General features: G+C 52.0%; 1 protein-coding gene across 1 annotated transcript; it reads right to left on the bottom strand.

Annotated features, from left to right (window-relative positions):
* Positions 1 to 1,295: 1,295 nt before the first annotated feature.
* On the bottom strand, positions 1,296 to 25,928 carry POLR2A (RNA polymerase II subunit A). The gene is made up of 29 exons (XM_053263714.1): positions 25,465 to 25,928; positions 24,300 to 24,432; positions 24,022 to 24,158; positions 22,758 to 22,931; positions 20,327 to 20,608; positions 19,887 to 20,048; positions 18,975 to 19,195; positions 18,763 to 18,895; positions 17,630 to 17,754; positions 17,154 to 17,364; positions 16,638 to 16,847; positions 12,630 to 12,798; positions 11,841 to 11,935; positions 11,278 to 11,481; positions 10,915 to 11,137; positions 10,373 to 10,556; positions 9,809 to 9,980; positions 9,435 to 9,540; positions 8,928 to 9,133; positions 8,072 to 8,296; positions 7,233 to 7,479; positions 7,035 to 7,135; positions 6,039 to 6,143; positions 5,740 to 5,922; positions 5,375 to 5,578; positions 5,090 to 5,276; positions 4,301 to 4,414; positions 3,558 to 3,707; positions 1,296 to 3,446 (listed from the first exon to the last, which is right to left on the bottom strand). Exons 1-29 carry the CDS (start codon positions 25,552 to 25,554, stop codon positions 2,290 to 2,292), a joined length of 5,910 nt encoding a protein of 1,969 aa, XP_053119689.1. The 5' UTR covers positions 25,555 to 25,928; the 3' UTR covers positions 1,296 to 2,289.

The following is a 25,928-nucleotide window of genomic DNA, read 5'->3' as shown; positions in this document are numbered from 1 at the left end:
TGCACGCTGCTTAGCTCAAGACTATTTTAAGTCTTGTTTCTCAGACCAGCTGAAGTTGGCGTCACAGTGATTGCTAACTCATGATGACATCAGTGTTCCACCTGAAGAGAAAGCGTACAGCTTGCTCTCAGTGCTTATGTAGACTAGGGATTCTCAATGTTGGGTCCCCAGATGTGATTGGGACTTCAACTCCCATAATCCCCAGCGGCCTTTGCTGGGGATTATGGGAGTTGAAGTCCAATCACATCTGGGGACCCACACGTTGAGAATCCCTGCTGTAGAGCCCACAGGCATGAGGTGAGGGGCATGCCCTCTTCCTCCCCCCCCCCCGCAACTGGTATTGAGAGTCGCTGTGTGCGACTCCCATGGAGCATTTCTGCTGAAGAAAGCCATTCCAGTTTATCCAAGCCCTGCAAAGCAGGATCTGGTGGCGCTGAGAGTCTGGCCTTTGGTTAGCAACACAGGCAAGTGCTAGCCCTTATGGCAGCAAAGCTAACCTCAAAGAGTCCATGTGCAGTATCAGGTCTGCAACAGCAGCTCTCACAAGGACCGGTTTCCAGCCCACTTGCTGGGCTTCTCCATGACAAGCACAAGAGCACTGATGCCAGAAACAGGCACAAATATGTAACATCAAAGGGGCTGCAACGTTTAGCCTTCCTTGGTGCACAGGACACCAACCTGGGTTAGGGGCTTATATTTTTTATTTATTTTTAAAGCTCAACAGCTCAAAGGTCCCATGTTCATGGCATGCTAAGAGAACAAGTTGACATTCATCTAGTGCTGGGAGTCTGCTGTGATGTTCTTCTCCATTTGAGTCAGCCTGATGGCTGTGCCAAGGCTCCAGGCCATCTGCTCTGAGCAGCAGTGTCTCAAAACCAGTTTGGCCAGGGCTGGAACGTGCAGGAGCCTCCCCTCTATGGGCCAGGGCTTGTCCTACCATATGGGCCTACTAAGAAGGGCTCCATGCGTGCCTCTGAAGAGCCTGGGTAGCCTAGAATGGCTTTCCCCAAAGGGGAGACACAATGGAAAGCCTGAACCCTAATCAGGTGCGCTCCCCACAGGGAGCATCTAAAACGGGGCTGGAAATCCTGGCCCAGCCACATCAGTCGTCCCTTGTCCCAACCACGGACTTGTCCGCCATCACAGATGCAGTGTTTACCTCTTTGGACAAACTGACTGTGAGCTGGGTGCTGACAGAGAGGACTGATGGGGCTGAGGATTGTATCACGCCCAATGAGGGCTAGACAAATCACACTTATACACAGCTTTAACATTCCACAGTTGACACACAAGGCTGGAAGTTAGTAAAAGGTTTTTTTAATTATTATTTTCTCTCCAGAAAGGTACAGCTTAGAGCTCACAGAAAAGCAAGAATTTCAAACACCGCATAAACTGACATCCTTGTCATGGTTCTGGCCCTCTCCACTGCCCCCGTGTGTCTTGCACAACAGTCACGATACTTCTCCAAGAGCCTTTTCTTCCTCAAAGCCAAGTGGAACTGAAAGTAGCATCCAAGGAGCCCCCTTGGCAGGGAGACAAGCAGAACCAGGGAACAATTTTGAACTGTTAAACATGCAATGCAGGGCAGAAATGGCTGATTTGACAAAAGTTTTTTTTAAGAGTTAAAAACAGCTTTTCTTGAGAGCTTTTATTCTCAGACCAAAATAATAATAATAGAACACATAATGCACCTAAGTCAAGAAACTTCCTAAAGTTTTCAACATAAATAATTCCCGACAGACAAGTAGAGAAGCACAAGATCCTTGAAGCCAGAAGATCGTCAGAGCAAACAGGGGCACCCAAAGCCATCAATGCTTTGAAGTGCCAGATTCTTCTCTCTGACACAGTTGAGATCTGAAATTTGGCTCCATCTTGCTGAAGTGGTTGTTGGGGTCTGCATATCCCACCCCCTTCACCCTGAAAGGGAGATTACCCCATAGGGTATGGTACGCATTTATGGTTTCACTAGGTAGTCTATGAGATTATTTACAAGAGATTTTTTGAAAGATAAAAACGCCAAAGGTGGCTGACAGCAGAGATCAAAACCGTCTCTGTTGTGGGGGAGGCGTAAAGGGAAGGGGAGACAGGTATCGGAATCACAAAATCACAAGATTCCTTTCTGCACCCAAAGAGCTCCTTGGATTTCCCTGCAACTAGGAAAGCGACAGAAACTGCTGGAGATTTTATTTCTGTCTCCCAAGGGGTTCAAACATTTAACCAAATTACAAAAGCACATCACCAGGAGATCACACCCCAACTGATCTCCATGGTAATGGGCGCCCGTTGCTTTCAGTTTTCTTCATCACTGTCATCTGGACTGATAGCTGGGCTGGTGAGGCTGTAGGTTGGCGAAGTGGGGCTGTAGCCAGGGGAAGTTGGGGAGTATGTGGAGCCTTTTGGGGAGGTTGGCGAATAGGTAGGCGATGTTGGGCTGTACTTGGGGGATGTCGGCGAGTAAGTTGGACTTGTGGGGCTGTACTTTGGTGAGGTCGGCGTGTAGACAGGAGACGTTGGCGAGTAGGTAGGGCTGGTTGGGCTGTACTTTGGTGTGGTGGGGCTGTAGGTGGGCGAAGTCGGGCTGTACTTCGGCGAAGTCGGGCTGTACTTGGGGCTGGTTGGGCTGTACTTGGGTGACGTTGGGGTGTATTCTGGTGAGCTGGGGCTGTAGGATGGGCTGGTTGGGGTGTACTTGGGGCTGGTTGGGCTGTAGCTGGGGGAGCTGGGGCTGTAACTAGGCGATGAGGGGGTGTAAGTGGGCGACTGTGGGGTGTAGCGCGGACTGGAGGGAGAGTAGCTGGGTGAGGTGGGGCTGTAGGAGGGACTGGTAGGAGAATAGCTAGGCGAAGTTGGGCTGTAGTTTGGAGAAGTTGGTGTATAGTTAGGTGATGTTGGGCTATAGCTAGGGGAAGTTGGGCTGTAGCTGGGAGAAGTTGGGGTATAATTGGGAGATGTTGGGCTGTAGTTGGGGCTGGTGGGGCTGTAACTAGGGCTGGTGGGGCTGTAGCTGGGTGAGGTTGGACTGTAGCTAGGGCTGGTGGGGCTGTAGCTAGGTGATGTTGGGCTGTAGCTAGGACTGGTGGGGCTGTAACTGGGTGAGGTCGGGCTGTAGCTAGGACTGGTGGGGCTGTAGCTGGGCGAGGTCGGGCTGTAACTGGGGCTAGTAGGAGAATAACTTGGCGACGTGGGGCTATAGCTGGGGCTGGTGGGGCTGTAGCTGGGTGATGTGGGGCTGTAGCTGGGGCTGGTTGGAGAATAGCTGGGTGATGTTGGGCTGTAGCTGGGGCTGGTGGGGCTGTAGTTCGGGCTGGTAGGTGAGTACGAGGGTGACGTTGGGCTGTACGAAGGCGATGTTGGGCTGTAGCTGGGGCTTTGTGGTGTGTACCCTCCAGGGGAGCGGGGTTCGTAGGCCGGAGAAGTTGGGGAATAGCTGGGAGACATGGCTCCACCTAGAGGAATGGAAGAGGAACAGCCATTAGCTAGTGATACCACCATGCGAGCTGTGGAAGCCCAAGAGGTCAGACTGGTTGGGGAGGCACCATGGTGAGACCACTACTAACCTGGTGATGGGATATATGGGCTGGAAGGTCCTGGAGACCCAGGAGAGCCTGGGGTGGGTGACCAGGCTGGAGAATAGCCTGGACTAAAACCGCTGGCATCTGAGGCGGCGCTGGGAGAAAAGCCAGCTGCCCCCGGAGTCATTCCACTTCCTGCATAGAGGACAAAAAGGAGAAGTGAGAAAGAGGCCTATCAGAAGGGAGAGCCACAGCCCAGGAGCCCTTGAAATCCCAGGGCCACGACTGCTCATGCACACCACAACCCTGGATGGAGCTGGCAGTGATGACGATCACAACCCAATTTTGAAGAGCGAGCTTAAAAACAGAAAGCAGGAAATCACCATCGTTTCCCCTTCCGTGCTGGCCTCAGCAATTGGCGGCACAAGCCTGGCTTTCAAAGCCCCAACCACGCAAAACCTGGGGTTTGCTTGGGGCGATCAATCATGTGCTGTGTTTAGCAGCATGTGAATGCAGAAGCCCCCAAAAGGCCTGCTCACACATGTCCACAGAGTGGTGTTCTGTGCTTGAAATTCCCAACACTCAATGAAAACGCAAACATGCAAAGTTAACCCGTACTTAGTTCTAGCTACATGAAGAACTTCCAAGATGTACAGAAAGCCTGCTGAGAGCACACACCATGGCCCCACCCCACCCAATTTTGGCGGTGATCTGCCCACTTCTGCGGCCTGAGGAATCTCGGGGAATCTCTCCCTCCCACCTCCTCCGTGGCTCCAACCCACACGTACCAACACTGGGCGACCATGCTCCGTATGCTGGTGTGGCACCTTGGTTCCATGGGGTCATGGCGGGAGACATTCCCCCCATAGGGCTGGGAGCAGAGCCAAAGAACATGCCGGTCGCTGTAAGGAAAAGAGTGGAGGTAGAGGTCAGGACACGGCCCAGAACCCAGAGGAGCTATGTGAGAGAAACCTTCTCCCAAGGGGGTTCTCCCCCTGCCCCAAGTTCTGGTTAAATACTCCCTTTTAGAGCAAGGGGACAGAAGGAGCAGCCTCTCATGCTAATCCAGCCTGCTCCACACACTCTCTTAAGGACATCCACCCCCTCCATGCACAGCCAGCCTTGCTCACCTGAATCCCCATTTCCCAAATGCTTTCCTAAACCAAATGACCTTCTCCAACCCAGCCATGCAAAGTTCAGTCCAGAGCCCATCTCAAGCTCACACCCCTCCATTCCAGAGGAGCCAGACTCACAGAATTTCATGGGTCAAGGCATCTGTGATATCGAAGGAAAACTGATCAACCCCTTCACATGTGGGGAATAGTGGCTACAACTCAAGATCCTGCAATCGTACGCTAACCCCCACTTTGTCACTCTACAGTCTCTAACTGTAGCCCTCTTGGGACAGGGAGCAGATCATGTCCACGTAGATCCTGGTGCCCTTTCTGCAGCTGTGCCGATACCCCGAACGGACTGCTCTTCACCAGTGCTCCCCTCTAAAAGCTGGGACAACATCTGGTCTGCTGCCTGCATGCTCCCAACACCAGTGAGGCAGACAAGTGGGGCCGAGTACTTACGCCCGCCCACGCCCAAGCCCGGGATGTTGGTGGGGATCTCCATGCCGTATTTGCACTTCTCGGCATCCAACAGGAGGTCAAAGCAACCAGTGCCTGCTGGGGCCAGCTGGCCCAGCATGATGTTCTCTGAGACGCCCTTCATGGGGTCGCTTTCCCCGTGAGCAGCTGCTTCCATCAACACATCAACCTGTAGAGGGCAGCATAGAAGCAGGCAAGCCAGTCAGTGTGCTCAAGGTTCCCCCCAGGGGCAGAACTGAAGACGTGCGCACTCCTGGCTGCCCTTACCGTCTCCTCAAAGGAGCACTTCATGAGCGGCCCCGTGTCCTGCCGGTTGACGCCATGCCTGGTGATGGCCATCAAATGCCCACGGCAGGTCATGGTGTCGCAGAGCAGCGCCAGATGGCGGTAGTTGACGTAAGAGCCGTCAAAGGAGATGACGTGGTACAGCTCCCTCTCCAGGGCCTTCCTCACCGCCTCGATGCCCAGCACCTGTGTGAGGAACACCCAAGCCCACAAGTTCACATGAGAGAAGCACCGCTTAGACACCAACCTGCCCCGTGTCCCACCCCCTCAAATCTGCAGGGCTCAACAAATGCTGGCTGCTCTCCAGCCCGGGCTCCTCTACAGACATGTGCCTCCCGGATGCCTACCGTGAAGATCTCCACAATGTCATTGGAGGTGGTGCGCACGGGGTCCACATCCTTCTCGCTCAGCACCCTCATGAGGCTCACGCCGTCAGTCTCCAAGATCCACTCCTGCAGGGCCTTGAACTCCCCATCCTCCGTGATAATGATTTTCTTCTTGTTGTCCGTCTGGGGCAGGTGCATGTATACCTGGAGACAAGGGGGGGGGGAACGGGGGGGAAGGTCACGGATGCTCCTGCAGGAGGCGGAGGAGGCCAGTCCACCCCAGCCAAGCCCCCCGCCCCCCGGATGCCAGCCAGGCTCACCTTGCTGATCTGCTCAATGCCTTGGAGAGTCATGTCGGTCAGCATGTTGGACTCAATGCAGCGCAGGAAGACATCGTCATCCATCTTATCTACCACCTCTTCCTCCTAAGGAACGGGAAAGTGAGGGAGGAAGAGTCAGCCCCACCTGACGCACAGCACCCCCTGCATGCTGCAAATGTGGAATCAGGCCCAGTTAGCCCAACCGGCAGCTGCTGCTGCATGAAACCACCATCTATGTATCAGTCACCCCCCTCCCCGCCGCCCTCAAGAGAGCCATCTATGCTACCCAGACTAGTGTGCATCAAAAGCACAAGCCAGCATACAGAGCTGTCTCACAGCAAGCAAGAGCTTTGCTGTCACAGTATTGGCCTTAATGTCGCATGGGATCTCTCCTCTGAGATTGCTTGGGGTGGGGTGGGGGGTGAGGAAGAGAGAGAGGAGGAAAGGGAGGAAGGAGACGGTCTGAGGCATCATCACGGCCCGATGCTGTAGGGCAATCTAGGAATGCCTACATGGGGCAGGGCCAATCTGTGCTATCCATCAACCCAGATGAAGGAAGCCACTCCTTGTCTCCGGACCACATGAACTGGCTACCCAGCGACACTCCCATTGGCACAACCAAGAGGGCTCCTTCCTCCCAACAAGATGCCTCCAAAGGCCTCCCTCCTCAACATAGGGACATAGGAAGCTGCAATATACCGAGTCAGACCATTGGTCCATCTAGCTCAGTATTATCTTCACAGACCATCAGCGGCTTCTCCAAGGTTGCAGGGAAGAATCTCTCTCAGCCCTGTCTTGGAGATGCTGCCAGGGAGGGAACTTGGAACCTTCTGCTCTTCCTAAAGCAGCTCCATCCCTTAAGGGGAAGATCTTGCAGTGCTGCTCACACTTCTAGTCTCCCATTCATATGCAACCAGGGTGGACCCTGCTTAGCTATGGGGACAAGTCATGCTTGCTACCAGAAGACCAGCTCTCCTCTAAACATGCGCCTCCTACCTCCTGCATCTTGTTCTCGTCGCTGTTCATGATGCGGATCCGCAGCACCAGCTTCTCAGCATTGTCATCATTGAAAATGCAGTTGAGGTCATCCCCAAAGCCTGGAAGCAAGGGGACATGGAAGCAGGTGTGCTTTCAAGTGGGAAGGCAACGGGGGGGGGGGGGGGCGCACCAGGAGGAGGAGGAGCAGGGCCTCACCAGCATTGATCTTCTCCGCGATCTGCTCCATGGTGAGCTTGCGGTCCGTCATGTGCTTGCGGTCCAGCTCCACCCGCAGGAGCCAGGGCGAGATCCGGGTCACGTCAAAGTCCGGCATCTCATAGTACACGTTCACCCACTCTTGGTCCTCGGCCACCACCGTGTTCTGCGGGTTGGGGTCGTAGTAGATGGCCGTGTTGGCCGTCACCTTGCGAAGGGTGGTGTGCTCCAGGCGGCACAGGATGTCCTGGGGAGGCAAGGAGGGGGAGAGTGAGGCTAGGGCGTTGGGCAAGGGGACCACCGGGGCTCAGTCGCCCAGAGAGCAGCTGACTCTGCTCCCTGGGGGCTTCCTGGCAACGCTTCCATCTTTCATGCACAACTTATGGAATTTGTTGCCACAGGACCAGTTGTGTCAGTGGCTTCGATGGCTTTAAAAGCAGACGAGACTAATTCATTCAGCCCTCCACCTGCTGGACTACAACTCCCATCATCCCCTGCTTATTGGCCACTGTGGCTGGCGATGATGGGAGTTTTACTCCCATGACAGCCATAAAAGCCTCAGGCGGGCCAACCCTGCTTGGAGGAAGGGCCAGTCCTGGAAAGTCGAGACACAGCACAGCTGCTCTCTGGGGAGTAGTAGAGAGATTCAGAAGATACACAGAGCTTTAGGAGTGGCAAGGAGTGGCAAGACAAGCAACTGGGGAAACCCTCTGAATGTGAGAACATAAGAACAGCCCTGCTAGACCAGGCCCCCCAAGGAGGCCCATCCAGTCCAGCCTCCTGTTTCACACCGTGGCCCCTCCCCCTGGCCTCCCTTCTTTAGGACGCGGCCCACTGACCTTGGCTCTCTCAGCATCGCGGGCAGACTGCCCCAGCAAGAAGACCGTCAGCGAGGGGGTCTTGGGCTTCTTGGAGATGTTGATCAACTCCTTGAGTCGAGGCACTCCCAGCGTCACGTTCTTGGCCGAGACCCCGGCGTAGTGGAAGGTGTTCAGGGTCATCTGTGTGGCAGGCTCGCCCAAGGACTGGGCAGCCAGCGCCCCCACCATCTCGCCGGGGTGAGCCTGGGGGAGGAAACCGCCAACATGCAGCTGTTTCCTCGTCTGGGAGTGGGAGCAAGACCCCGACCCTCGCCAGGCCAGCATTCTCCACCCTGCCCTTTGCCTATATAATCAAGTCTTGAAGCTTAATTTCCAGAGCTAAAAACGAGCAAACCGAGCAAGGGATTCTGGGACAGTCCAGCCTGCTCCTCAGTGAACCTAAGGGCCACCCACAGGCCACAGCTCCCTTTGCTGCCGACAATACGTTCACTTAACTAACAAGTCGAAAGGTTAAGCCACATGAACATGCACAAAGCTCCGTCCTGAGTAAGACCTCCGGCTAATCTATCCCAGTATTGTCTACACAGGCTGGCAGCAGCTCTCCAGAGTTTCAGACGGCTTCTTTTCCCAGCCCTCTCTGGAGAGGGTGCCAAAGACTGAGCCAGGGACCTTCTGTAGCCAAATCAGGCGCACTGTGGTGCACTTCCTTGGACCCTGGCTGAGGCTGCTCACTCCCTTCCACACCCTACACGCATCCCTTGAGGCGGAAGCGAGTTCTGGACGAACAACCCCACCCAACTGGTTTGGGTTGCCTCCCTCCATACTGCTGGCCCTGGAAAGGTCCCCAGCACCCAGGTGGGCATGTGGCACTCACAATGGCCTGGTTGAATTTGGACTCAATTTCTCCCAGCAGCCAGTCGAAGGCCTCCCCGCTCAAGCGGAACTCCTCAATCATGCGCCGGCTGCAGAGTGTGGAGCGCAGGTGGATGTTGAAGAGCAGCGTGGCGTTTTCCTGCGCCTGCTTGCTTAGCGGGTCGTCTCCATTCACAATCACCAGCTTCTTGCTTAGCTCCTTCACTCCTGTCCGGGGAGGGTGGGGGCCGGACGGACAGTGGACAGATTAAGAGATCTCCTGGGGCCATCTTGGGCAACAAGGTCTATTCCCCACCCCCAACCAATAATTCACCCCCCTTGTGATCCATCTAAGTGCAGTATCCCCTTCCTCTAAGTAGACCCAGTAAAAACTATCCTTTCCTGAGCAGACACTCTACAAAGCCTCTGATCTGGGAGTCCTGATCCAGAACAAGATTCAGGCATGGATTTTCTTCCTAGCATGCCCAAGAACACATCCACCCGCCTCCAGCTGCTCCTCAAAACTCACCCTCCACCACTTTGATGGGGTGCAGGTCAGAGGGCAGGCGCGTGTTGATGTGGAAGATTTTCTGGGCATTCCAGATCATACGCTGCAGGTTGCAGGGCAGAACCACCTGTTTGGGGAAGGAAACGTTTGCAGGAAGCACCAATGAGCAACCAGCAGTGTTTTCAACTACAATTCCCATCATCCCCAGCCACACTGGAGGGGAAGGGGGAGGGACAGTGCACAGAAGGGCTCCTCCAAACCTGCAGAGCCAGGGATCCTTAGGGACAGAACCACACGCACGGAGGGGCTGGGAAGTGGAAGGTGGGAACTTGCCGGCCCATGAATCCTTGTCAAGCCCAGCACTAGCAGAAGCGCAGGGTTGGGGCTCCCCTCACCTTGCTGTCCCCTGTGGGGAAGATGACCCTTAGCACCTCCCGGTCCTCCTTCATCTTCTCAAACTCCCTCTCCAGTTCGTTCTGGATGTGTGCATTGCTGAGGATGTCCTTCACCATCTCCTCCTGCAGGGTGCGCCGCAGAGCTCGCTCGTTGGTGTAGTCAAACTTGAACCTGAGGAGGGAGGTGCAAAGAGGGCCCTTCAGGGTGACAGCTGCAACACACACACACACACACACACACACACACACACACACACACACAACCCTGCCTCTGCGTCCTCCCCACAGGTCACGGGCAGAGGAGGCCTCTCTCAAGGGGCTTTGTGGGGCTCTCCAGCCCAGTATGCTCTCCTCGTTGTTGGGTGCAGCTGAGGAAGCCAAGTCGACTCTGCCTTAGAAGGCCAAGTGTGAAGGCTGGCCACGCGGAGGCCTTCCCATCCAGCACGTGCGCCCCATCCCAGAGCGTGGATCCCAGCCCAACCGGGAGCCCCACAGGAAAGCAAGCAAGCAAGCAAGCTCTCGTCTGCGCAGGCACCCACGCTCCGCCTGTGCGATGGGACTCACTTCTTCTCAAAGGCCTTGTTGGAGGGCTTGAGTGTGGCCAGGTTCTGGAACTCCACGCTCTCCCCTGCCAGCCCATCCTCACCGTAGCGTAACTGCACCACCTGGTTGATGGAGTTGCGCACCGTGGCGTCATACTTCACCATCACCGACTCCATTGACTTGATCAGCCGACGCTGGATGTAACCTGATTGGGAGGAGGCGGCAGAAGCGGCGTGGGTTAAAGCCTGAGGGAGCACTGCTCCCCTTCCTAAGCCCGTGGGTCAAGTCTGACCAACAGGGGGTGGGATGAATTCGCACAGCCACTGGAATAAGCTCAGCACTGACGCACAGCTCTTGCCTGAGTGCTTCCTGCTCCAAGCCCTTTCCCTTCTCCTGGCCTCTCTCATATGAGGCTGCCTCCTCCTGAGTCAGACTCTTGGTCCATCAAGGTCAGTACTGTGTGCTCTGTCTGGCAGCAACTCCCCAGGGCTTCAGGCTAGCCCTGCCAGGGACCCAACCCGGTGCCACCAAGTGATTGCCCCCTCTCCCCTGCCCCAACTCACCAGTTTCAGCTGTCTTGACAGCTGTGTCAATCAACCCTTCTCTGCCTCCCATGGCGTGGAAGAAGAACTCTGTCGGGGTGAGGCCAGCCAGGTACGAGTTCTCCACGAAGCCCCTGCTCTCCGGCCCATAGTCGTCCTTGATGAAGTGCGGCAGCGTCCGGTGCTTGAAGCCAAAAGGGATGCGCTTCCCTTCCACGTTCTGCTGGCCCACCACAGCAATGACCTGGCAGGAGAAGGGAAGCGGGGAGATGGGATTAGCACCAGGGGGCCTGCGGCAGCGTGCAAGATGGGCAGGAGGGAGGGAGGGAGGGAGGGGCAGCGTGGCACTCTGGGCCCCTTGGACAGCAGCGGGACACGGCCTACCTGGGAGATGTTGATTTTGGAGCCCTTGGCGCCCGACACCACCATGGACTTGAAGTTGTTGTACTCGGAAAGGGACTTCTGGGCAGAAGAGCCGGTCTTGTCTCGAGCATCGTTCAGGATCCGGTTGACCTGGTTCTCAAAGGTCTGCCTCAGCGTGTTCCCTGGGGTGGGCTCCAGCTCATTGTTGTGGGCCTTCTCAATGACCTGGGAGGCAGGGGGTGGCAAGAGCCCTCTGTGAGATTAAACCCGAGCTTTTGCCACCTGCCAATGGGCTCTCCCTTCCTTCCTGCCTGGCCCCCACCCGCCCCTCTGAAAGACTCCCTCTCATGCACTTTCCCACTGACTGGCCAAACGCAATCCAACCCCCCTCCTCCAAGGGCAGTCAGGAATATTTGCAAACATGCCCACGCCCTGGATCTGGCTGTTGCCAACCCTGTTCCAAAGGTGACCAGCCTCCACTGCACCCTGAACCTGCGCTTCAAAGCTCCCCCACACCAGGGCATCCCAAACAAGCCCAGAGCAAGGCCTGTCTGCTGGGGAGTTCTCCTCCGTTGAGCTCATACTTCTATCACATCCTGCTTGGCCTTCTTGATGGTGTTCTGGATGTCCTGGTAGGTCTTGGCATCTGCAATGGAGTCCCCAATGCCGATGGTGTGACCTGGGAAGAGATGGCAGGCTCAAGACCAGAAGGCCATATGGCATCCCACCCTCCTCCCTTGGAAAAGGAAGCGTTTCAGCACAATGCAGGTGCTTAAACGAGCATAAAGGCAAAGGGGCAGCAGCCATTTCCAAGGGGGTGCCTCTCTGAAGCCCTCTTTCTATGGGGATCAGACCCCACCCCCCAGTATAGGTCCCCTCTCCATTTCAGGATCCTATTGACTTGGTTCTCAAAGGTCTGCCGCAGTGTGTTGCTCGAGGTGGGCTGCCCAGCTCACCGTCATGGGCTCTCTCAGTGACCTGGCAGGCAGGGGGTGGCACAACTCTAGGGAGGCCCTCCCTAAAGAGAACTGCTCGACTGGGCAGTCACCTAGGCCATGTGGGTTCCAGAGACCACCCTTTTCTTGTTTTTTTGGTCACAGAAGGAAAGCAACAGTGAGACACAACCATGTGCCCAGCGATATAAAATTCCCAGCATCCCCCCAAGATTACAATCTCCCAGGTCCTTTGCTACATTTCATCCTACTCTTCTTCCAAGGAAGTCAGGACAGCGTGTGTGCCTGGCACCCTGCATCCCATCTCACAACACTCCTGTGAAGTAGGCTAGGGTTGAGAGAGGGACTGGTCCCGGGCGTCAGGGCTGAGGGAGGATTTCCTGGCACGCCGCCATAATCAGAGCCCAAGTTGAGACTTGCCTTCAATCAGCAGCCAATTGTTGATGACTGTCTGGATGTTGCTGTAGAAGAGGCGGGTGACGTCATGGCCCATCTCCAGGTAGGAGATGTGGACCAGCGAGCCGGCTGAGGTGCCCAGGGACTTCTTACACAGGATGCCCATGATGAGCTCCCCGTTCTCCACAATGACCTACAGAGAAAGAATGAGGAGTGATTGGAGGATTTCTGGCAGAAGGGCTTCTCTGGATTCCAGGCCACACAGCTGGGCTTCACAGACAGGAACATAGGAAGCTGCCATATACTGATTCAGACCCTTGGTCTATCTAGCTCAGTATTGTCTTCATAGACTGGCAGCAGCTTCTCCGAGGTTGCAGGCAGGAAACTCTCTCAGCCCTATCCTGGAGATGCTGCCAGGGAGAGAACTTGGAACCTTCTGCTCTTCCCAGATATTCCCTGTATCTTACAGTGCTCATACTTCTAGTCTCCCGTTCATATGCAACCAGGGTGGACCCTGCTTAGCTAAGAGGACAAGTCATGCTGGCTACCACAAGACCATCTCTCCTGTCCAGGAGATGCTGGACACAAGCTGGATCCTAACACCAGAGCTGAGCCAACAAAGGCAGCACCATTTCCCCACAGGGTGGCAGAGAGGTCACTATAGTCCCAATCATACCCCCACCCCCACCCTGGTGATCACAAGCAAGTTACCTTGGATCACAAGCCTCAGGCTACACTGCAGCTTCCTAATGAAGGTGGAAAGAAAGCTTGCCTTGTCTGCCAAGTGTTAAGGACATTCCGCTCCTGTCTGGAAGGAGCTTCGCTGTGCCTTTGCGGCCATTACATACCATCAGAAAAGCAGCAGCTTTCAGAATGGAAGCAAGTGGGAAGCCCACAAAGGGTTAAAAAGGGTTTCTGGCATGTAGCTCAGTCTAAAACTGCTGCTCCAGGAAAGAGCCCCCTAGATCTGCATAACACTTCCCAGGCATTTTGAAACTCCACTCTGAATGCTTGCTATCATTGCCACTCAGGTTAAGAGGTTAATCAGAGGCCCCAGGACTTGTCCCAGGGGAGAATGGCTAAGTCAGCCAGCCCATCATGAGCCCAGGAGAAGGGCTGACACACCCTTCTCTAATCTAAGAGCCATCTCCAGAACAATGCCCACTTTCCCACTGAAAAGACTAACTCAATCATGCCCAGAGGCTCCCATCTCAAAAGGCCAACCTTTGCAGAAGTCACCAGCTCTTCCCAAACCTCACTGCCCAGCAAAGCCCAGTCTAGAGCCTTAAGTCTCAGACTAGCAGAACGGCAATTTGAGCACAACCACTCTACAGGTGAAACTCGGAAAATTAGAATATCGTGCAAAAGTCCATTAATTTCAGTAATGCAAATTAAAAGGTGAAACTGACAGACGCATTACATGCAAAGCGAGATAAGTCAACCCTTAATTTGTTATAATTGTGATGATCATGGCGTACAGCTCATGAAAACCCCAAATCCACAATCCCAGAAAATTAGAATATTACATGGAACCAAGAAGACAAGGATTGTAGAATAGAACAATATCGGACCTCCGAAAAGTATACAGTGTACTGTGCTTGATTGGCCAGCAAACTCGCCTGACCTGATCCCATAGAGAATCTATGGGGCATTGCCAAGAGAAGGATGAGAGACATGAGAACAAACAATGCAGAATTGCTGAAGGCCGCTAATGAAGCATCCTGGTCTTCCATAATACCTCATCAGTGCCATAGGCTGATAGCATCCATGCCACGCCGCATTGAGGCAGTAATTGCTGCAAAAGGGGCCCAAACCAAGTACTGAATACATATGCATGCTTATACTTTTCAGAGGTCCAATATTGTTCTATTCTACAATCCTTGTCTTCTTGGTTCCATGTAATATTCTAATTTTCTGGGATTGTGGGGTTTTCATGAGCTGTACGCCATGATCATCACAATTATAACAAATTAAGGTTTGACTTCTCTCGCTTTGCATGTAATGCGTCTGTCTCATATATCAGTTTCACCTTTTAATTTGCATTACTGAAATTAATGGACTTTTGCACGATATTCTAATTTTCCGAGTTTCACCTGTAGAACACCCAGAGAGAAGCAAGGCCCGTCTCCCAGAGGAGCCTGGCTGTGTCAAAAGTGCCCTGTCCATCTCCCAGCCGCTTCTCTTCACAGACAAAGGAAAGGTCTCCTGGCTGAAGCTCACAAACTGCCCAGCTCCCCCTCCCCAACCCCATTCCCTCAAATCCACTGCCCAGTCTTTCCTTGTGTTGCTCCCAGCATTCTCCCCACAAAAGCAGAACTCCTCCTTCTTAAGAAGTTTGGTCCCTTGCTCCTCTGTTCTTATATTGAACAAGCTGAGAAGCCCCCCTTTGGTTGCCAGTATCTTGTCCCCGCCCTCTCCCTCCTCCGTAGTCTTGGACCTGCTACAATCCTTTCTCCCAAATCATCAACTCTCCATCCAAGGAGAGCCCCTGCTAACTTGGCAAAGAGGCACCTTTTAACGTGGTGATTCTCTTTTATTTGCGGGGTGGGTGGGGGTGGAGTAACTGGCCCTATCCACCCCCAGCACAGGACCTCCAGTGACTCTTGCTGGTGTCTATCTTATGTTTCTTTTTAGATTGTGAGCCCTTTGGGGACAGGGAGCCATCTTATTTATTATTTCTCTGTGTAAGCCACCCTGAGCTATTTTTGGAGAGGCAGTAAAGAAATAAAATAAAATATATTAAAAATAAGTAAGGAGAAGCCATCTCCTGGACTCCTCTGTGTTTCCCCCCACCCCTCCCACTTTAGCTCATAACTTCAGCCTATTCCCCTCATTTACTCCTGTCATCTTTCTCCTCCCCCTTTCCCTCTCCAGAGCCTGCCTCTTCCTTTCCCCAAATCATCCCCCCAAAGTTCAGGTGACTCCATTCGCTTGCTCTGCAGTCTCTATGCCACCCTGGCTTCCATATTAGTCTAGGAGTTCTATCCCCAAGAATGCTAGGATTTAAGTGGATTTCTGTTCACTGAATTGCCTTATCGGCAGTTCATTCACTATTCCGTCAGTCTTGCATTACAGCGGACTGCATTACAGCGGACTCTCAGACTTAATCATCGTGTGCATACACCTTTGATTTTTCTCAATAAATACATCCTCATTCATTAGACGTTTGCCTTGCCTTCCTTTGTGCCACTTTGTTCCAACAGACAGTTGAGTCCCTTTCGTTTAAGCAATCCGATAGGCAAGTGCCTTCCCCACACGCCCTGTAACCTTAGGTTCTTGCAACACAAGCCTAGAGCCCAAATGGGCCTTCTCGGTGGTGGCACCTCAACACTGCCTCTCTGTCATGCTGCCGCCGAATGGCTTTTGAATAACTTAATGCGGCTTTCAACATTTTCTGCTGCTGCTGATCTGATTTTTATTTGGCTTTTGCTGTTTCTTACTCTGTTCATTGCTGTTTGGATAGGTGATTTATCGTTAAAAGGTGGGATACAATCAACATTCTTTTACTCCTGGGGATGGGGGAGTTGGGTGGACAAAACTTGAGTCTCAGAGGACCCAGAGAGGCTTTCTAAAGGGTTGCATCCCTTTGAGATCTTGCGGTGGGGAGGTGTCCACTGGGACACGACAGGTAGGCAGGGAAGAGATGTTATGACACAGCAGCAGAACAGACACCATGTGGTACCCCAGGTTTCCTTCTGCCAGCAACTGGGGCCCACTAGCTGACAAGGTCTTCAAAAGCAGCCAGCCACACACAGCATTAAATGCATGGAAGCACATGAGGCAGGATCAGATGCACAGAAGAGTTGGGCAGACATCCCTGTGCCTCTGAGGCTCTGTGACTGCGTCTCCGTTCCAAGGCTTTCCCTTTAAAGGGGTAACTGACTGTGTTGGGTGATGTGTGTGCAGTGAGGCAACTTCACATTTACTAAAGTGACCCTGAAAAACACGGATGTTGAGATGTGGTGGTGGTGGTGGCGGCGGCGGCAGCAGAGTGCTGCACCACAGACCCCAAAGCCCCCCTAGGTCAAATACCTTGGTGTCTCCGGGGGAGATGTGCTTGTAAGGGCCGCTGTCTTCATCATCCGGGTGGGTGCTGTGCGTCCGGATGCAGTTGATGTGACCAGGGATGATCAGGGAGAAAATCTGTTTCCCGGTCCAGAGCGGGCGAGGCTTGAGGATGGCCGGCTGGGGCACTTTGCCATCCCAGGTGGAGAGGAACATCAGCAGGTTCATCACCTCGCCCTGAAGGGGAGGAGCAAGGGGAGAGAGTACTGAAGCCGCCAGGGAGAAGGAGCACTCAAGTGCCCAACCCTCAGTTCCTCCAGATTCAAACCATCCACACTTTCTAACTATGGGACATTCCTATTTAGAACACACACTCAGTTCTCCTCCTCCACCAACTCTTTATAGGAAAAGAGGGTTTTATAGCAGGTATGGGAGAAAGAGGGAATAAAACATTGAGTTCATTTCAGTTTCAGAAGCTTCTCTGTTCTGGCTGAAAATGCAGAGTCCAGGAGCCTTCTGGCAAGAGGGTGTCCCTTCACTCACCCTCTCTAGGAAGACGTCTCTCTTGGTGAACTTGCGGACAGCCGTCAGAGTATCCTGCACGATGCCCATGACGGGCCTGTTGGACTGTGGCGTGACGATCATGCGGGGCACCATGGCCAGCTCCTGGATCTCGGCTCGCGTCTCCAGGGACTGAGGGAGATGCAGGTTCATCTCGTCGCCATCGAAGTCTGCATTGTAAGGGGTGGTCACACTGTGGGCAGGAAAGGCAGATGTGTGAGGCAAAATTCTGGCCAATGAGCAATTGGCCAGAGTCTGTTGCGAGCCTAAAACCATGGCGTGGAGGAAGAGAGCATGCAGTCGTGTCCACAGCCAGGGCACCGCAAGCCTCCTCAGTTGTCTTTGGGCGCACCAACAGTGCAGAGGCGGCGCCTGGGCTCATCCGATCCCACTCAGGAGGAACGTACTGCAAACACAAGTGTGTCAAAGAGGAACCAAGAAGCGCCTCGTTGCCTCACCTGAGATTGAGGCGGAAGGTGGACCACGGCAGGATGCGGACCCTGTGCCCCATCATGGACATCTTGTGCAGTGTCGGTTGCCGATTGAAAATGACAATGTCGCCATCGCACATGTGCCGTTCTACCTGGAAAGCAGGACAGACAGAACAGGCATCGTCACTGACCCAAAGAGAGGCAGGAAGGTACAGTCGAGGGGGTGGTGAGCACATATGCCCACCCTCCTAAAACTAGCAAGTACCGAGCCCAGTTCAGGGCTAATCCTGTCCTCTTCACCGTGTGTCAAGGTTGCCCTACAGAGCAACTTCAGCCGAAGAGGATACAGGCCTTGCCCCCCAAAACTAGCCCCACTTGTGCTTTTTGCTACAGCAGTATTATTTATACATTGGATTCAACAAAAACATTTACATTGCTATAGGAATGAAAAAATGGTTCCCTGTCCCAAAGGGTCTCACAATCCAAGAACACCACAAGGGAGACACCAACAACAGTTACTGAGAGACAGTTGCTCCCCCCGCTAAATATGAGCACAGCTCCTCTTGAAAAAGTGCCCCTTTGCCCAGTAAGCAAAAATATCTGACTGCAAAATAATCTGCGAGCGGTCAAGGTGGACCATGTTCTCTTTCATTCCATTATTTATTTACATTTATATCCCACTCTTCTTCCGAGGAGCTCAGAACTGAATCAATTAAAGCCCTATCACTTTGCTAACATTTTCTAGACTAGCAACATTTCACCAGTTTGGGAAATGCAGTAAAGCCTCAGGTCACTCAAACATTTGCCACCAACTGCACAATGTGCGTTTATGTCTTATTTTGCCAGAACTTTAACTGAACATTGTGTGATCTGCTATGATCCACCTGAACCCTATCGAGATGCAAGAAGCTCTCAGTCCAAACAGCAGATACTGAATTGTGCAATACTGTGTGTACAATGCCTTAACGTTCTCCAGTGATGCCAATGTGGCTTGACCACTCCCTGTAGTCTCTCTTCTTTCCTGGAGGAAGCCTCATGGGGGCGGCAATATGGGCTCCCAAACCCCTCCTCTGGTCAGGCATCATCTTGGCCACCTCTAGGGGACTGTGGTGCTCGCTCTCACTCCAGCCAAAACCCACCCCCTCCCCAGCAGCACTGACCTTGTACCCGATCTGCAGGTGGAGGTCGCTGGGCTTGGGGTGAAAACGCAGGTCAATCCTGTCGCCATTGTCCCGGATAATGTACTTAGCTCCGGGATACTGGCTGTTCCCTCTGCGCACCAACTCCTGCAGCCTGGAAGGGGCAAGAAGCGTTGACAACCAGGCCAGTGGGGGTGCTGCCTCTGCCTGCCACAACACGGGAAGCAGCTCACCTGTCGTTGTTGAAGGGCGTCACGATCTCTGCGAAGGTCATGTTGGCAGCAATGGAGCGGGGCACGCCCACCTGGTCGATGGAGAGGTTAGGATCCGGCGTAATGACTGTCCGGGCAGAGAAGTCCACTCGCTTCCCCATCAGGTTCCCTCGCACGCGTCCCTCCTTCCCCTTCAGCCTCTGCTTCAGGGATTTAAGAGGCCTTCCAGATTTCTGCATCGCCTACAAATTGAAAGGGCACACAAAGAGTTGAGGAAAGGCCAATCCACACTTGTGCTCCTCCCGCTGGAAGGGACAAGTTTAGTGTAATCTGTGCAGCCTGCCCGTAGGGTTGAACAAGAAGAGTAAACCATTCCTTTTTCCTTTTGTGGTAGGATTGTTTTTATGTCGAGTATACACTTTCCCCCTTTAATTGCACTTGTTCTGCTTTTCTGTGGAGCTCCAGGTGGTGTGTGGGGTTCTTCACCCCACAACCCTGTGAAGTAGGTTTGGCTGACAGAGAACGACTAGGCCAAGGTTGCCCGGTGAATGCCACAGCCAAGTTGGGAGCTGAACCCAGCTCTCCCAAGCCCTAACCTGAAGCTATAACCACGACTCCACACTGATGTCAGCAGGGACTCCATTTGCCAGTGTGCAGTGATTTAACAACCCTACCAGGAGCCTAGGTGGCCAGATTTGGCTTTAAAAAAGCCAAATTCTGGCTTACGGCCCATCTGACCCACGAGTATACCCCTTAGGTTCTGGCAACTCTGCCAGGAACCCCATCATGCAATGCTGCCCCCCAACTCAAAAACTGGATGCCTGTTTCCATTGGCAGGTTATGGCCAAGGAGGGGAGCCAATCCGCAGCTGCCCTGTTGGCATGTGGCAGCCTCTTCTCAACAGGCCTGGGCATGGGCAGCCCAGACACTCACCCTGGGCAGTCCAGGCAGCTCGTTGTCCACCATGGTGGCCACATGGAACTGCAGCAGCTTGACATCTTCGGCGATGACGTGAGCGGCCGCCCCGTTCTGCTCATTCCTCCGCAGCTGGTTGTTAATTTTCACAATGTCAGCCAGTTTGTGAGTCAAGTCATCCTTGAAGGGGGAGGGGAGAGGATTAGGGCACAGCTCACCCATGGGCCAAACCACCTCCAAGCCTCCGCCTCCACCCGCAAATATCTCACCCACCGAGTAAGAGCAAACATCACCAGCAGGAAAAGCCGAAACCCACTTGTCTGTTTTAACTGTGAACCAAACAGCTGCAATCTGAATCAACTCTTTTCACAGATGCGAGCACACAACCTGTCCTTGATGGGCATTGCCATCACTGCGAAGACCCAAACTTGTTCTCCTCTCAAGCCTGGCCCCCCTACCTGATTCCTGGCAGAGCCTTGCATGACAACAGCAGGCCGGACTGAGAGCGGTGGAACGGGGAGCACGGTGCAGATCATCCACTCAGGCCGGGCGTATTTGGGGTCCATGCCCAGGATGAAGCACTCCTCGTCCGAGATCCGTTTGAAGATCTCATGCACCCGCTCTGGGCTCAACAGGATCTTCTTCTCCTGGGAGTCCTCATTAACGTGCTTCCACTCAGCGTACAGCTCTAGGCCTGAGCGCCGGATCCTTGGTTGGTAGCGACCACAGCCACCGTGACCCTTGAGGGAAGGAAGGAAAAAAAGCATGGCTATTAGGCCGGAGCCTTCCCAAGAGTGGGCTATTCACAAACCTGACATCAGGCTGATAAGTTCCATTCAGTCTGAATCTCTCCCGCAAGCCTTGTTTTTTAATGGGAACTGAACACTTTATAGGCAAAGTTCATTTTTGCGGCCCCAACATGTAGAGAAACCTTGAGAGTATCAATGGAATTTTTCACTTTCGATACTGCCAAGAATATGGAACAGATCACTGCATGTAACAGTAACTTTATATATTATTAAGTATATAACACACGCAAGACGGGGGAAACAAGTGTTACATAAACATCTAATATTTTGATTAGGGCTAAATTATTTGAATCCACAAAAAGGATTTATAAATGCTGTATCAAAACAACTGAAAAAGAGCATTCAATAAACCACCTCCAGTTTTCAACTAAAGTATTATTTTCTCTGTTTCTCCTCACTAACTCTAAAAAATGCTGCTAAGCCAACCATTACAGCAAAGTGCTATAGATTTCTCTCCAATTCTTCATATGAAGGAAGGGTTTACTTTCATTTCCCAGTACTTTGCACAGCATAATCTGGCAGCAGCAAGCATAGAAGCAACGACTCCACTGCATAAGAACAACCCTGCTGGATCAGGCCCAAGGCCCATCTAGTCCAGCATCCTGTTTCACACAGTGGCCCACCAGACGCTGCTGGAAGCCTACAGGCAGGAGTGGAGGGCATGCCCTCCCTCTTGCTGTTACTCCCCTGCAACTGGTACTAAGAGACATTCTGCCTTTGAAGCTAGAGGTGGCCGTTAGCCCTCGAACTATTTTATTTATTTAAATACATTTTTATACCGCCCAAAACGCAAGTTCTCTGGGCGGTTTACTAGTAGCCGATGATAGACCTCTCCTCCATGAAATTATCCAAACCCCTCTTAAAGCCATCCAGGTTGTTGGCTGTCACCAGATCTTCTGGCAGAGAATTCCACAAGTTGATTATGCGTTGTGTGAAAAAGTACTTCCGTTTGTTGATTTTATTCTCCACTACAGGTTTAATTTGAATTCAATGTCTTTTGGTGTCTGGACACAGCCACCACACATGGAAGAAACTTCCAACATCTATTATCATAATTTATATAAATTTAATGTAATATATCTCAGGGGCAATATACTATCAGTCATTAATTTGCTACAATGTTTTTGTATATTCAGATACAAGGAAAAGTTGCTCTCAATCTGCCAGATATACTCCTAAACATAAAAAACCCAACATCCAAGATTTTGCCCTCATTTTATCATAGACCCCTTTCACTTGTTCCTCTACACACTGAAACTTAAACAAAACGGTATACGTTTGACAAGCAGTGTTTTGGGGTTTGCCACTGTCAGTTGGCTTTCCCCAAATTAACAGCTAAACTTCGGGGGGGAGCCCCCCCCAGATAGAGGCATGCAGCACAATCCAAAAGATGCTTACTGAGCTAAATTCAACGGCACTTCTTACACAGTAGTAAATCTAGTAGCAGAAAAAGAACACTAAAATGTTTTTATTTTGCAGCCCACTCTTCCATTAGCTGATTTTTAAAAAATTGTTTTGTTGTATTTTGTTTTTATGACAGTGTTGTACTGTAAATTTTATTTTATCCTTTAATTTTAAGCTACTCCAAATTTTAATGAACAGAATATTAACACATTATAAATAAATAGGCCAACAATAGTAAGTGTCTGGGCCTGCAGCCTTGTTACCTAAAATATGGGAAATGCTGTATTCAGTTAAGTCAACCTACTTCCTCCATTCTGTCATGAACAGAAATTCTTGAAATTTTGGATGAAATGTATGAAATGTTAGCAAGGCCCCATTACTACAAAAATCACATCAGTCTGCAACTTTGCTTACATATTAATAAGAGATGCACCTTTCTCAGTTATTGCTTTTGTAATCAAAACATATAAGTGGGTTTATATAATATGAAAATAAATCCATAAAGAAAGATTCACAAAGAAATACTGCTCAGAAACTCATGTCTTTGGGCCTAAGGAGGAGTAAGCCCTAAAAGGCTCAGAAGCCAGAGGTGGGTGGGATGACCCAAATATATTAGAACTAGACATGTCAACTGCACATCCAACTTTCCCCCCTTTCAGCAAGTTGATCCTCTGACCTTCTCCTTTGAGATGTCTTCATCACCCTCTGTCTGCTCCACTCCGAATTTGTTGTCCATCTCCTCTCCCCCTTCGCAGATGTTCTTGCCTTTGCAGAGGTCGTAAACATGGGTCAAGCGCTTCTTGGGCTGCCCTTTGGATTTTGTCAGAATGTCTTTAATTTTGGGGTTGTTCTGCAGAAAGGAAAAGAGAGCAAAGGGGTGAGATTCAGGTCAGAACCTGCACTCTCCCATCATCAGCCACCCCCACAAGTATCCTCAATGCTATGTTTTTTAAATCAATGTTATGCTTTGCAGAGTCCATGAGTACGTTCAAGACTAGCTCCTGTCACCTTATGTCAGGGTAGATAAAAGGCCAACAGTGGTCCACCAGTGGACTTTTGGCCAATTTTTGGTGAATTTGCTAGTTACTCGTATTTTTGCAAAGAACACTGGATGGGTGTGATCCAGCAAGCTACCACTTATGTTCTTAATAATGCATAGTGTTAAATTTATTTATACCCAAGATTCCCTGTTCACATTGCCTGGCCAGACTAATTATGTTTAGAAGTACAGAGTCTGAGCTTTTCCTTTGTACATTTTAAGACACACTGGTGACCACAGGGATTAAGACAGTACAGATCGTGAAAGATTGAAGTCAGACCACCCCAACTTTGTTTGTTGGTTGGTTCTTATAACCTGCTTTCTGGGGGTCCCACAACATCATCTTAAGCTGGCAGGGACACAGAGTGGTCCCTCACTGTGGGCTTTGCTCTCACTAGAGAACTGTGTCTGTTCCTGCACACACTTAGTTGCCAGATGACTGAAGATCCACTGCTGGTTATCTTTAGGGCAGGGATTCTCAAACTTGGGTCCCCAGATGATGTTGGACTACAGGTCTAATCATCCCCAGACTTCAACCACTGGGATGATGGACTGGACAATCCCAAGGTCAGTCTCCAGGGCTTGTAACTACCCATTTAACCAGCTGCCTGTGGCAAGTAAAGATCAGTTCAAGGCAACTGAGGTCTCAGGGCTAAAGCTAAGAAGGTCTGGATGGGAACCCCTTGTACACCACCTTGGGTTCCACCAAGGGGGGGGGAGGCGGGGAGAAGAGAGAGAGAAATGTAACAATCTAAAATAAGCCGAAAGGCTTTCAAGGTTGGAGACCTTCTTGTCTTCCTTGAAATGGTTGAAATCCCACAAACTGCACTGATAAGAAAACTCTTGGCAGCTTGAGCCTTGCCTGGACATATTTCAAGGTTGCAAACTAGCTGTTACTCACAGAGTCAACCAACAGCTTGGAGCAGAAAAAGCAAACGCAGCGGAGAACCTTCATTGTCTTGCCCAAGAAACCAACATGGAAGACCGGCTTGGCCAGCTCAATGTGTCCAAAATGGCCAGGACACTCTGTCATGTTACCTGTCAACGCAGAAGGAAAGAAAGTCCCATCAGCTCCGCTCTCAAGGAACACCTATATACATGGGCACTTTATATAACACACACCCCTAGCCCTTTCTGTTTCCCCACAGAATTGGTGCCCCTTTGGGCCAAAGCGCTCACCAGCACACGTCTGGCATCGCCCCGTCCGTTCAATGACTCCCTGTCGAGGGTCCATTAAGCCTCCCAGCTTGGGGCGACCCCCTTCTGTTGTCTCAGGATATTTGATCCCACCTTCCGTCACTGACATCCGTTTCTAAAGGAAAGGGGGGGGAAATTAATGGAAGCCGGATCCATAAATGCCCCTGCAGACCTCCAGTGCGGGAAAAAGGTGTCAGAAGTGATCATACACCAGCCTCCCTCTAGAAATTCAAACACACAGAATCTATGGTAGGAGAAGCATTTCTATGCAGTGAAACAGAAAAAAATGTTCTCTCCAATTATGTCACTTCCTTGGTGGCCCTCACAAACTCAGAAATTTTAATTATCAGGAAGACAAAAAGATTCTCAGGACAATCTGCCCTGCTGACTCTTACAGCCTCATTTTACCATCCACAAGCAACTGTGAAATTAAACATTAAAAAAAATACATATAGCAGTTGGGGAACAGCACTGGTTACTTGAGAAACTATTTTGAAGCAGCAAAAAATATGTAACGGGTGTATTTTTCTTCTTCAATTCATGCTTTGTTATAATGTAACTCACAGGGTCAAAATCGTTTAGAATCAAACTGCTGCATGAACTCACACTCTTAAAAAAAATGCAAAGCAATCTGCAGGTCCTATCTGTGAATCCATCTGAAGAGGCCCCACAGTGCCCCACACACTTGCCAAAAAAGAAAAATTAAGGCGATATCAAGTGTCAACAAACCCCTGTTTTAAGCCGTACACACGTAGTCCTCAATCACAAGCTGCTACTGTCCAGCAGTTAGAACTACAGGTGGGCAGACTGGCAGAAATGCACATGCCCCTCTTCTCCCCTCCTCGGACTTTTTTGTTTTGCTTTTACAGAAGCCTCAGCCCGCCCCGCAAAAACAAACAAACCCCAAAAACCACACACCTGGACCCAAGTTTTCAGAACAACGTTTAAAAATATGAAGTGACTCTAAAAACCTGCTGCTCTCCCATTCCAGGGCAAGTTGCCAAAGGAAGGAAAACCAAACCGTGCACCCCCAGCCACCGTTCCCCAACTTGCACCGCACTGTACAGAACAGCCACAGAAGTGCAGACAGAGACCCTCTTCCTGCCACCCTCCAACCCCACCCCACCGAGAGGCCTGCGCCACCCACCATCTCATCGGGGCTGAGGACCCCGAACTGCACGCGCTTGATGGTGCGCAGCGGGCACGCGCTGTCCCCGGAGGGCGCTCCCCCGTGCATCTTCCCTCCTCTCTCTGGCTCGCACTCTTTTGGGATCACGTGACGCAGGCGCCGCTCCGCCTCAGTCAGTCACCAGGCAGGAAGCAGCGGCAGCCGCCCCTCCCCCACGCCACCGCTCTTAAACCGAGACCCGGCGCCCTGGCGGAGCTCTGCCGGCCGGCCACCAAACTCGACACCGACCGCGACAGCAGGCTGGCCACACGCTGAGCAACAGCCGCCTCCCGCCGGCGTCGCCTCCGCCGCCTCCCTCGCGCGCCCGCGACCACGTCCGGCCGCTTCTCCCCTCCCTCCTGTCCTCTCCCTCCGCGCTCCTCAGCGCGTCTGAGCTTAGAAGCGCTTAGACGCCGCCTTATATAGACTCGCCCCCCCTACAC

This window comes from Hemicordylus capensis, chromosome 6 (assembly GCF_027244095.1).
Source record: "Hemicordylus capensis ecotype Gifberg chromosome 6, rHemCap1.1.pri, whole genome shotgun sequence".
Taxonomy (NCBI): Eukaryota; Metazoa; Chordata; class Lepidosauria; order Squamata; family Cordylidae; genus Hemicordylus; species Hemicordylus capensis.
This window is presented reverse-complemented; position numbering and strand designations above follow the sequence as displayed.